Source organism: Diabrotica undecimpunctata, chromosome 7, assembly GCF_040954645.1.
Source record: "Diabrotica undecimpunctata isolate CICGRU chromosome 7, icDiaUnde3, whole genome shotgun sequence".
Classification (NCBI taxonomy): domain Eukaryota; kingdom Metazoa; phylum Arthropoda; class Insecta; order Coleoptera; family Chrysomelidae; genus Diabrotica; species Diabrotica undecimpunctata.
Genome location: NC_092809.1, coordinates 98193695 through 98207345, shown reverse-complemented (window position 1 = coordinate 98207345; position 13651 = coordinate 98193695). Strand labels below are relative to the sequence as shown.

Below are 13651 nucleotides of genomic sequence, written 5' to 3'. Positions count from 1 at the left end.
ACGGTCTCCTAGTTTATTTAGGGCACTAACACAATCCCATACTAGCTTAGAATTGACCTCTAGAGAATTGAGTGCCTTAAGTGCTGCCTGACTATCTGTGAAGATGGCAACTAAACGAAACGTTCTTTCCTGCTTTTCTGTTTCTTCCACGCAGTGATGGATTGCCATTATTTCTGCTTAAAAACTGTCACATCCTTAGATAAACTTTCCGGGAAATGTATCTTTTAATTTGTCCCTACTATGCCGGCTCCGATTTTTTTGAGCCATCCATGTACCAGGTAGCATCAGCTTGTATGGTTACATCTTCATTCCAGTCTTCCCTGCCTAGTATCTTAATTGTAAACTTATTGTTAAAGCTTTATCTCGTAGCTGTTGCATCAATAGGATGCCCCATCACAAGTCGGCTTTTAGCTCCTTGGGTAGCTTTCTGTTGTCAGCATCATGCATCTGGCTTATATATTGCTGACTACTGATCACTGATCTGGCTTCGCCCTGTATAAAGATATGCAGTGGTGGTAGATTCAGCAGGACTTCCAATGCTGCTGTAGGAGTTGTTTTTATGGCCCCCGTAATACAGCCTTTGTGTATCACCTGGCAGCCTTATTGCTCCCACTTGCTGCGTCTTTGTCCACTACTTCACCGAGCCATAGGTTTAATAACCCTTGTGTATCACCATAGAGTCATATTGGGTTTAAGTCCCCAATTCTTATCGCATATTCTTCTACATCTGCCTGTATTCCATGTAAGCCTGTGATCAAAATTTATCCCAAGGTATTTTATTTCTTTGGCAAATGAAATATCTGTTCCTTTCAGCACCGGTAGTTTTAGGCCTTATAGTGTTGTTTTTTTTTGGCGAAGTTGACGATTTGTGTTTTCTGAGCATTAACTATCAGTCTTTCTTGTTTACACCAGTCGTCAACTATATTTAGGGCTGCTTGCATTCTCTGAGACACCACCTGGGTAAACCTGCCCCTGACAACGATTGCTATATCGTCAGCATATCCTAAACAGTAAAAGCCTTCTGTGCACACTTCTGAGGAGATCATCTATCAAGGTTGCCCAAAGTAGAGGGGACAGAACTCCTCCTTGTAAACAGCCTCCACCTAATTTTGCTTAGATGGTTGCTTAACCCAGAGTGGATATTATTGTCCTTTTCGCCAGGGATGCCCTTATGCATCTGAATATTACCGCAGGTGCGCCTCGTCTACTCATAGCCCCTATCAAAGAGCTGGTAGTGACATTATTAAATACCCCTTCTATATCTAAAATAGCGGTTATTGCTATCTCTTTGTCTTACATTGACTTTGAGATAAGCCTATTTAGATCATCCAACGATCATCTTCCGTAGTACTATAATGTCCTTGTTTCGAGCTGGTATCTGTATGTTCCCTTAAAGTGAAAGCCTCTTACATCGACGTCATGTGATAACAATTTTAAAATTTAGTATTTTTAATATATAATTAAAGGATTATTTGACATTGCTATATGGCTAGTTCCAATAAATTTTAAGATGTTTTCGTTGATGATGTTTTCAATTACTATTAAGACCGAAAACGTTATGAAATTTTTAATCCTTCTGGATAATTTAAATATTATAATTAATATATACCATTATAGATTAGACGCTTTTACTTTATTTTATATAGTAATAACTAATAAGTTACACTTCTGTATTTTAGACCTTTAGTGGAAAACGAAGAACTCAAGCTGTTGCTGAGGCGATTGATTCTAACGGTATAATGTACTTTGGATTAGTCGGTGAAGTTAAAGTAGCTTGTTTTAATACCAGGATAGGAGACTATGGTGGTCAGGGTTCCGGAATAGTAGCAGATAATCCTATAACTTTGCAATTTCCTACTGGCGTAAAGGTAAAACATATTTTATTTGTTAAAATATTTTATTATATTTTTAATTAAGTTTTACATTTTGAATATTAATTATAAATTTGTACCAACGAAATCTTCAAGAATTTAAAGCATACATTACATTAAAATAGAACTCCTTAAAGCAAGTGCAGGCTCTTCTATATTTATCAGCGAAAACTTGTATAAGATCATTTCTACTTAAGAACTAAATTGGAACTATTGCTGTTACTGTGTGCTGCTCAAACAAGCCCACAAATTGTGGTATTTATATTCCACTTGATTATAAATTATTAGTAGAAGAATTAGATGATTTTAGTTGTAAATATCTAGCTTCGATTAGAATTGTAGGGTATTTTTATGGACACAATATAATATGGAGATCCCATCGAACATTTAGTAGTGATAAAATTATTGAAAATATTATTGTAACAACATGCGTTTACTAATCTATACATTAAGCACATATTTTATCATATCGTTTATGTTGGGTAGTAAATAATATATATTAAATTATTGAAAAACAAGAATAAATGCACAACCAAATTTAAAAAGCTTTGGTAAGTTAGCAATCAAAAAATCTAAAATCAAACAAATCCTTTCAATTCGATTCCTAGGTGTAAAATAATAATCACAGGTTTTTTGAAATATTAAGTGAGAATATTAGCAAATAAAGTTGTTGGTCTTAGATTGTTATTTGTTGATTGCAATTGTGTCTTAGATGCAAGCTCATTTTAGTAATGCATTTTTAGATAATTTGGTACAATAACAGCCAAACCTTTCTAATCCGCTTAGATTTTGGAATATCTGAGATTTTGAAAAAAAAATTCTCGAAGAATGTATAATATAATTTTTTCCAACCAATCTTCCATTACTTTTAAATTATTAGAAGAATGGCAAGGAGCGAAGTAATGAAATAAAGAACCAGTTGGGTATGTCCACACTGGTGTGATTTCACTTTCAACATGTGTTTCAACGTTCCTTTAATCATTCAAAAATTCAAAAAGCGTCAACGTATGCTTTCGCGTGTACGCTTAGAGGCAAGCCATTTACCTGTCCACATATAGTGCCTTTCAGTCTAGTCACGATGGATTAACGTGATGCTATTTTGCTAGGAGGACTTTATCATCATCATCATCATCATCATCATCATCATTAATCTGTATGCGTCCATTGCTGGAGGTAGGTCTTCCTCAGCTCTTTCCATCTGTCTCTGTCTTGTGCTGCTTGCATCCAGTTGTTGCTAACATGCTTCAGGTCGTCAGTCTAATTAATTGGTGGGCATCCTCTGCTCCGTATTGCTTCTTGCCTTGGTCTTCATTCTAAAATACGTTTTGTCCATCGGTTGTCTTATAATCTGGCGACGTATCCTACCCAATTCCATTTTAACGATGCGATTTTTTCGATAGCATCTGTTGTTTTTGTTCTACGACGTATTGCTTCGTTTGGAATTCGGTCTTTCAGAGAGACACCCAACATCTGGCACTCCATAGCCATGTGAGTTCCGCGAATCTTATTAACTACCTTTTGTGAGTGTTAATGTTTCCGCTCAATAAGTGAGTACAGGTAACCCACATTGGTCAAAGATGTTCCTTTTGAAACATATTATGGGTAGATCCGAGTTAAATACATAGTTTAATTTACCAAAAACTGCCCAGGCTAATCCTATTCGGCGTAGAAGCTCACTTGTCTTGTTATCTCTGCTTAACCGAATTTCATGTCCTATGTACTTATATGATGTAGTCTGCATAGTATCCCTTTCATCAACAGCAATATTTCGATTTATTTGCGTCTTGTCCATACTAATCTTTAGTCCGACCTCCAAGGAAGCGTGATATAATTTTTCAAATAATATTATTTCATCATCCATATCGATCGGCTATAAGGACAATGTCATCTGCAAATCTCAAATAACTGAATTTCTCTCCTTTATATTGATACCATGCTCGTTTAGATGTGTCTTCTTACAAGTATGTTCTAAAAGCGTCGTAAATAGCTTTATAGAGACTGTCTTCTTGCTGTACTTCTCGCTGTATACAGAATTTATTTGTTTCTTGTTCAGATAGTCGTACGCCAGCTGTGCCAGTTTGCTAGATATGTTTGATTATGTTAGTGTAGCGATGTTCTATTTAGCATTCTGTCAATGCTTTTAACATTTTCTGATGGCTTATGCTATTGAATGCTTTCTCGTAGTCGACAAATATCAGTGCCAATGGTTTGTTGTATTCTGCAGACTTCTCTATCAGGTTCTTTATCACTAGGAGGACTTAGTACTGCATATTTGGTGTTAAACCTTTTGGAGCTCTTTTGAAAAATGTGATATCAAATTTGTGATCTTATTTCTAACCGCTTTCTCATTAATTCCATACTTTTTAGCTAAATCTTGGTAAGCATCATTCCTTTTATTTTTGTTCGTGTAAGACCGTTTATTCGTTATTCATCTTACCACGACACTGCGGTGGAATTATCTGCGCTATGATAAACCGAGTCCAGGACTGGCCAATAGCTTTGAAATCACAGCTTCTAAGTCTCGTCTAACTTAACTAAATTCATTTATTTGTTATATTACATGATTATCTTTTCTCTTTTTGTTTTAGGTTGTGAGAAATAAACGTGGTGATGACGAATTATGGATTCTAACCTCTCGATTTCAAAAAGTTATTACAGAAACGCTTAATACGAATGAAATTAACTTTCGAATCTTGGCGGTAAAAATTAAACATTTAATACCAGGAACGCAATGTGCCCTAGGAACCTTTAAAATACAAAACGGAGAAGGATACAACCTATTTATTAGAGAATATAATGCACCTAGGTAGTAATTTTACGATATACTCACATATATTTTTATGTATCAAGTAAAATAAAGATTTTAAGACTGAATGTACGGGTTTTTATTAATCATCTATAAAACACAAAGATATAATGTACTTAAATTTTAACTGTGATCTTATTGTCCTTATTTTTTCTTTATTCGAAATTTACGATTTATATACGAAATTTACGTATTTACGATTTTTAAACTATATATATATATATATATATATATATATATATATATATATATATATATATATATATATATTATAGTATTCTTCTCCTTCTAAGAAATCCAAAAGGAAAATGTTTTTTTATTTTATGATATCCAATATGTACCTACCCGATGAAGCTCTGAACCATGTATGTGTGTATGTATAGCGTTAACAGGAAGTTTAGGCCCATTACTGCGTGGATAGTTTCCATTGTTTTCTGTTCTTAGCAATCAGCTTCCAATTTCTGATTCCCATCTCTGTGAAATCTTCCGTCACTACATTTCTCCATTTCTTTCTTGGTCCTTTGCCCTTTTTTGCCCTTAGGTACTCTCCAACCAACATTTTTGACTAGTCTGCTACCTTGCATTCTTTCTAGATGTTTAAGCTATTCTAGTGTTCGTTTTTTTACCACTTTTGTTATTGTAGAGTTAGCAAACAATCGGTATACTTCTGCATTAGTTCATCTTCTCCATTCTCCCTCTACTACTTTTCCATCAAACATTCTGCGAAGTATATTTCTTTCGCATGCTTCCAATCTGTTCTGTATGGTTTTGTTCATAGTTCATGTCTTGGCAGCGTATAGCATTGTGGGTCTAATTATAGTTTTGTATACTCTTATTTTTATATTAAGGAATATATCTTTGGCCTTAATTATTTTGCTTATGGCTCCAGCACATCTTTTGCTCTTGGTCAGTCTCAGGTTGACTTCAATCTCTTCTTTCTTGGATTTATTATTATTTACTTTAAGTTTCATTTTAGAGCTTTTCCGAATCAGTCTTTTTGCTATACTTGCCAGTTCTTTTCCATTTCTTGCAATAAGAACCACATCATCAGCATACGCTAAGCATTGATGCTCTTTGTAGAAAAGAATGCCGGATCTATTTATCGCACTAACCCTCACAATTTTTTTTAGAACTATATTGAATAGCAAGGTACAACGGGGAGACCCGTCTCCACGGGTCTGGCGAACACCTTTTTTCACTTCGAATTCTTCTGAGACTATACCGTTGCATTTCACAGCACAAATGGTTTGTCTAATTGTTATTTTTACCAATATTACTATTTTTTCTGGCATTTGAATTTTTTTTAGCGTTTCTATTAATTTGTTTTTGTCTATTCTATTGTAGGCGGCTTTGTAATCAATAAAAAGTACTTGTGGTGAAATGTTGTATTCATAGCAATTGATCAGGATTTGTTTTAGCATAAAAATTGAATCCGCTGTTGATATTCCCTTGCAAAATATACCCTGGTATTCTCCAAGATTCTTCTCTATATATATTTCTAATAGTTTTTAAGTAGTAAGGCGAGTACTCTGTATATTACCTCTAAAAAGGATATTCCTCTATAGTTTGCGCATTTAGTTCTATCTCCCTTTTTGTGTATAGGAATTATAATGGACTTGTTCCATTCTTAAGTCATTTCTTCGGTATCCCACTTCTAGTATTAGCTTGATAAGTTGGTTTATTAAAGTTTCTTCTCCATATTTTAAGTTCTCTGCCACAATGACACTCTCCCCGGAGCTTTTTTGACTTTTCATAACTTTTATTATATCTTCAATTATTTCTCTTGTGGGCTTTGGTATTTCTTCTGTTACTATTTGAGGTAAAAAAAAGTAAGAACTAAATAAGAATACCAAATGGGAGAAAATCAACTTAAAATAATCTGCTATGCAGACGATGCAATAATACTCTCTCAAAGTGAAGATAATTTACAACGTATGCTGCACCAATTTAATATAACCGCCAGGAAATCTAACATGTTAATTTTTCCAAAAAAAGACAAAATGCATGGTTACAACAGCAAATTTACCAAGATTTTAATTGGAGTCAGGATAGTCATTTTAAAAGGTCAGATAATAAAACATGTGATGGAGTTTAGATATCTAGGCATCACATTATCTAGCTACATAAAAGCTCGAAACTGAAGTAGAAGATTAAGTGAATAGAGCAAGCAGAGCTGCAGGCTGCCTGAATGAAACAATATGGAGAAATAAAAATATCAGGAAAGAAACGAAAGGCAGAATTTACAAAACGGTCATCAGACGAATAATGACATCTACAGGAGAAACAAGACCTGACACAGGCAGGACAAAAAAGGTGTTAGAATCAATAGAGATGAAAACACTTTTCAAAAATTGGTGGTAAGACACTATGGGACAGAGCTAGAAGTACAAATATACGACGTAGATGCAAGGTGAAGAACATTAAGAACTGCGTAAAAAATAGAAAAGTAGAATGAAATGATCATATAAGCAGAATGACAACACATAGAATAGTAAAGACGGCAAGAGACGGTTCCCCAATAGGAACACGATCAGTATGAAGACCACGAAAATAATGAAACGACAACTTTCTGGAGGCACATAGAAAAAAATGTCTATATAAAAAATAAAAAGAAGAAGACTATTTGAGGCTTAGGAACATTACAATTTTCTTCAGTAGTCACTCCGTTATTTAGCATATCTTCGAAATATTCTTTCCACCTTTCACATATTTGGTCCTCGTCCACTCTCAGGTTTCCTTGGATATCTTTTACATTCATTGTTCTTCCCTGATACCCAGTTTTAATGTATTTTGCCTCTCTGTAAAAATTATTTATTTAGTTTTTCTTGTAATTTTCTTCAATACGCTTTACTTACTAACAAATATTCATAGCTATTCATGCTCTTCGATGTTGCTTCCTTTATAGTGTTTGTCATTTTTAAGAACTAGCTATGAACCATAAGTTTTCAAAAAACATAATCCAATAATGGCTATGGGAGATTTTTATACACTAAAAATATTTACTGTTCAGTAGGACTTGGTAGTGGACTTAGTAGTCTATGCGGTAGTACTTATTTCCCGTTTCTCACTTATTATTTTCACATCTCTGATTTTATATATTGCTCTGATTTTCATTTAAGTCTCACAAAAAAGAGAGGATGCTCCGAAGTAGCTTATTCTTTTTAACAGTTTCCTCTTTAATTATTCATAGTCAATATTCGCATTCAAGCCATATCCCTTCAACACTCAAGTAATCAGTTCCCTTTTTCTTGTTGATTCTCTTACCCAGTATTATGATGTGTAGAAGGTTATACCTCTCTGGATGTCTCATTACATGACCGAAATATTGAAACTTTCGAATTTTTATCGTTTTTGTTTGTTCTGTGCTCTTTTTCATTGGATGTAAAACTATTTCGTTTCTTATTCGATCAACTCAACTTGTCTGTAATACTCTTTGATAAATAATCATAAAGGTTTCCAATTTTTTCATTAATGTCTCTATAATGTCCAGCTCTCCATACCATACAGCAATGTGGACAATATGTAGCAGCGTATTAATCTGATTTTAAGGTTTAACGTAATATCTCTATTAATTAGAATTTGCTTTAATTTATAGAAGGCGGCTCTGGCTTTTTCAATGCGTATTCTTATTTCTTTATTTATATCCCAGTTATCGTTAACGTTTGCGCCCAAATAGGTAATATTGTGGACTCTTTCTAACTCTATTCTGTAAGTTGGATTTGTAACTCCGTTTTGATGAAAACCATAAGTTTTGTCTTAGAGGTATTAAGTTTTAGCCCATATTCATCACATGCTTCGGTTACCCTATTTATAAGTCGTTGCAGGTCTTCTTCATTGGAGGCAATAAGTACCGTGTCGTCCGCATATCTGAGATTGTTGACATTAATTCCGTTGATTTTAATGCCTGTATCTTCAACTAAGGCTTCTTTGAAAATAAATTCGAAGTAGATATTAAAAAGTAGATGCGATAGAATAGATCCTTCCCTCACTCCACGTCGTATTTCCACTGCTTCTTAAGTGTACTTCTATTTTGTTATAATTTCTTGAGTGCAGTATTCTTAGGAAAATTTTCAGTCCATGACTCATCAGACTGATAGTGCAATGATCGCTACACTGTTTGACATTTATTTTTTTCGGTATCATTACAAATGTTGACAGTAGCCAGTCTGTGGGTATATGTCCTGTTTCGTATATTTTATTAAAGAGGCTTAGAAGAGAATGTTTACCCTTTACGTCGAGTAGTTTGATTATTTCGATTGGAATTTCATCTGGACCGGTTGCTTTCCTATTCTTTGATAGCTTTATAGCTCTTTCCATTTCATCGACTGTTATGTTTGGACCAGTCGATATATTTTCGATTTGAATTTCTGTTCTATCGTCATCAAACAGCTCCTCAATATATTCTTTCCACCTCTCTAACCTGTCTTGTTCATTGACTATAATATTTCCTATTTAACAAGTAAACTACTTGCAGTTGATCTATATGTTCCAGTTATTTCTTTCGGCTTTTTGTACTTTTTTAACGTGTCATTGTTTTTCTGCAGTTCTTCTATTTCAAGACATTTGTTGCTGTACCATTTTTCTTTTGCGTCCCTTTTCTATCTCTTGTGTAATTCCATGACTATTATATTGAATAGTCAGTGTTTATTCGGTTAGTCGGTTGTTGGCATTTTACTTTTTTAAGTTTGAGTTTTATGTCACTGATTAAGAAGGTATGATCTGAGGGGACATCGGCTCCAGGTAGTATTTTACTTATTTTGATTGAATTTCGGTACCTTTTTGTAATTTTTATATAATCGATCTGATTTTTTATGATCTTCTCTTTAGTATCTGCAGGTGACTTTCAAGTATATAAACGACGCTTGGGTAGATTGAAGAATGTATTTGTCACATTCTTCTAGATTGTTTACTACGCAGAATTCTACAAAACGTTCTCCCCTGTCATGACGTTGTCCAAGTCAAAAATTCCCTACAATGTTTTCTTGTCTACCTTCTCTTACTTTTGCATTTTGTTGCCCCATTATTATTGTAATGTCTTTATTTTTCAGCTGACTCATTATCTTCTTTATATCATCATAAAAATTCTCTATCTCATCTTCACTACTGCTGGCTGTGGGCGCATAAACTTGGACCAGATTTGTTGATAGCATATCTATACCGTGTGATTAGCAATCATACGGCTTTATCCCTTTATTATTCACAAATTCCCTTCATTCTATGTATGTGGCATTTTTTTTACCCTTTTTTTAATAGCCTTATTAGTGGTACAGGGTTAGTTGCCATACTCCTCCGAAATCGCTGCACCGATTTTTATGAAATGTTACACATATATTCGATAGATCTAAGAATAGATCGTTATATATTTTTCATCAACCTCACCCCTAAGGGGTAAGGTGGATTCATCTCAAACGTTTTTTTGTTTATTTTTTGGACAAAATCATTTATTTTTATATTTTTAAGATGTGGCTTTAAAAAATATATATAACTTACCCTTTTTAATAGCCATATTTATGTCATAGAACTAGTTGTCATACTCCTTCGAAATGGTTTGACCGATTTTTATCAAATTTTATATGGTTAATCGGTATATACCACTCTGAATTTTCTTCCAGGAAAGTTGTTTTAGTTTAAATCAGTTGACACTGTTATAAATGAGGATGACGTATTCAAATATTCTACAGAGTTTTTGAATTTATTGGAATTGCCTGGAATCCCACTTAACAATTTACAATTAAAATTAGGATCACTTGCCAATATGCTGCATAGCATTAAATGATCTCGACTATTTACTACAATATAAGGTGACTGACTGAAAAGAATAATGAATCATATCATTAAGGCAACGATTATTAAGGAAAAAACTTAAAGTAGATCTTATACCCGGTTGTACCCTTGAGTTTGGCGTTTGCATTATAAAACAATGAGTAGCAGTATGAGAGACAATAAACAAGTCACAAAGTTTTCATGTTTCGTGAATTAACAATTATTCGCGTGTCAGAAAATCGTCATCGTTGTATATTTATGCAACACAAAAAATATTAAAACATTTTTATCAGATAGCTAGCTTTCTTTGTATATAATATGTTTTTTTTTGTTTTATTTTCGATTAAGTTTTTAGACCAATTATTTAATTCTAAGGCGGTACGGAGTTGGCCGGGTCAGCTAGTTATATTCAAAAATTGTGATGACACAAGGTCGATGGGAGATAGGATATCACTTTAAGGAAACATAGATTTTCCCTTTTCGAAAAAAGAACAACTTCGTCCAACGGTTCATCATCATCATCCTGCCTCAAAAGCCTACTGCTGAACTAAGCCTCTTCCTCTTATTTCCAACAAAGTCTATCCTGCGCCATTCTTATCCAGTTTTGATTTTTTCTTCTTAAATCGTCAGCCCTCTTGTCTTTCCTTGGTCTCCATTCCAATAAGCTCATTTGTCATTCACCTCGTCATTTTAGCTATGTGTCCTGTCCATCTCCATTTTAGTCGTTATCCGTTCGATGTCGTTAGTCACCTTGGTTCTTCTCCTGACCTCTTCGTTTTTTATGTTGTCTCGCAGAGTTACTCCTAACAGATATATATATATATATATATATATATATATATATATATATATATATATATATATATATATATATATATGTGTATATATATATATATATATGTATATATATATATATATATATATATGTATATAGTAAACTCTTAAATATTGGGGAAATCTGCAAGAAAGTCTGATAGATAGATCTGCAGATTTCCCCAATATTTAAGAGTTTACTATATATGTATATATATATATATATATATATATATATATATATATATATATATATATATATATATATATATATATATATATATATATATATATACAAGGTGGTCCAGAATTATGTACATTAATTTCTAGAGCTCATAGTACGTCCAAAAATAAGGGTACTTCTTTATGTACACTTTTTTAAAAAACTGAATAATAAGGGAGATACAACCCTTTAAAGGGGTGAATTATTTTTTCAAATATCTTCCAAACGGTTTTGAATACGGAGTTCATATTTTGGGAGTGATTATAAGACATTAGGATAATTAATTTCATGTCACCACCTACCACATCCTATATTAATACAGGGTAGTTTTGGAGGGTAAGTGGGGATTATTGCGTCACATGTTTTTTAATATTTACATATTTTAAAAAAATATTTTAAAATCGTTTCCTTAGACTTTTTTACGCAAAAAAGGTGCTCTTGTAATATTTCGATAGATATCACCGTTTTCGATTTATTTAAACTCGAAGGTATACATGTATTTTATTGTAATCGTTACATTTCTTAATATTCATCAAGTATGCTTTGGAATTGACACTTGTGTTAGCAATAATATTACAAATTAATGGAAAACTTGATTAATACTTAATATTTAATTAATGGCGAAAATATTATTTCACAACAACTGTTCAAAATGTCCTCCATTTTGTTGAATACATAATCTAATTCTTTTATTTAGCGAACGCATTAATCCGTTTAATGTTACTGGATCGTTGTGTAAATCGGTAAATACTTGTTCAATTTTGTCTCTTAACTCATTTACTGTATTAATTGGAGTGTTATACACTTTTGATTTCAAATAACTCCATACTGTAAAGTCCATTGGATTAAAATCACAACTACGAGCAGGCCAATGAATCGGTGCATCCGCACCCCGACCTATCCACCTATTAGGGAAATGTTCATGTAACCACCTTCTACAAATTCTTGTGTAATGTGGTGTAGCACCATCATGCATGAAAAACATGTTTCTTCGTACTTGTAATGGAATATCTTCCAAAATATCATGTAAAATATTGTCTAGAAAATTGTAATACATGTTACCATTTAAATTTCCGGGAAAGATGTGGTATCCTATGAAACTATTTCCTAAAGTAGCTGCCCAAACGTTTATCTTGAACGTGTGTTGGAAGTGAGTTTGCATTGTAGCCCTTGGATTTTCTTCAGCCCAGAAGTGCATATTTCTAGAATTGAACATACCTTGTCTTGTAAACATGGCCTCGTCTGTAAACAGAATGTTGCTTAAAAAATTTGGTGCAGTTTCAACTTTATTTTGCAATACTTGACAAAAATCAACTCTAAGTGGTATATCGTCATGTAATAATTCCTGCACTTGTCGATAGTGGTAAGGATGTAATTGCTCTTCATGCAGAACTCTTAAAACGCTTGGATGGGAAATATTCGTTCTTAATCCTAACCTGCGTGTACTTATTGTGGGGTCATTTATTACAGCATCCAATATTTGCTGTTCAACGCGAACATTTCTTGCTTCTCTACGACGACCAGCATCCTTCTTTGAAGACAACCGGTTTCTCTCAGTCGTCCTTCAGTACTTACAAAAGTCCTGGCATTGGGAATATTTCTGTTCGGATACTTTTTTCTGTAGCGTCTTACAGCGGCAGCAGCATTTCCCGAACATTCTCCTAATACTAAAAGTATGTCTGTCATCTTAGAATTTGAATAGTGTGCCATATTGCGGGTAAACAAATTTAAAAATATAGCAAAAGAGACGTGTTAAACAAATTTCACTGTCGAGTACAATAAAAGTGTAGATAAAATAATTTAATTGTTATTAAACGTCACTGACAATTCATAGACTACTTGAGATTAAAGTGTTGTTGCTAACACAAGTGTCAATTCCAAAGCATACTTGATGAATATTAAGAAATGTAACGATTACAATAAAATACATGTATACCTTCGAGTTTAAATAAATCGAAAACGGTGATATCTATCGAAATATTACAAGAGCACCTTTTTTGTGTAAAAAAGTCTAAGAAAACAGTTTTTAAAATATTTTTTTAAAGTATGTAAAAATTAAAAAACATGTGACGCAATAACCCCCACTTACCCTCCAAAACTACCCTGTATTAATATAGGATGTAGCAGGTGGTGACATGAAATTAATTATCCTAATGTCTTATAATCACTCCCAAA

At 33.3% G+C, this 13651-nt stretch overlaps 1 protein-coding gene across 1 annotated transcript in view; it reads left to right on the top strand.

The window, feature by feature from the left end:
* The window catches only part of LOC140446566 (uncharacterized), a 106816-nt gene that overhangs the window by 52701 nt on the left and 40464 nt on the right, over positions 1 to 13651 (top strand). Inside the window, exons 10-11 of the mRNA XM_072539130.1 lie at positions 1680 to 1868; positions 4460 to 4677. Of these exons, the coding sequence (XP_072395231.1) occupies positions 1680 to 1868; positions 4460 to 4677 (407 nt within the window). The remainder of the gene's footprint in view (positions 1 to 1679; positions 1869 to 4459; positions 4678 to 13651) is intronic.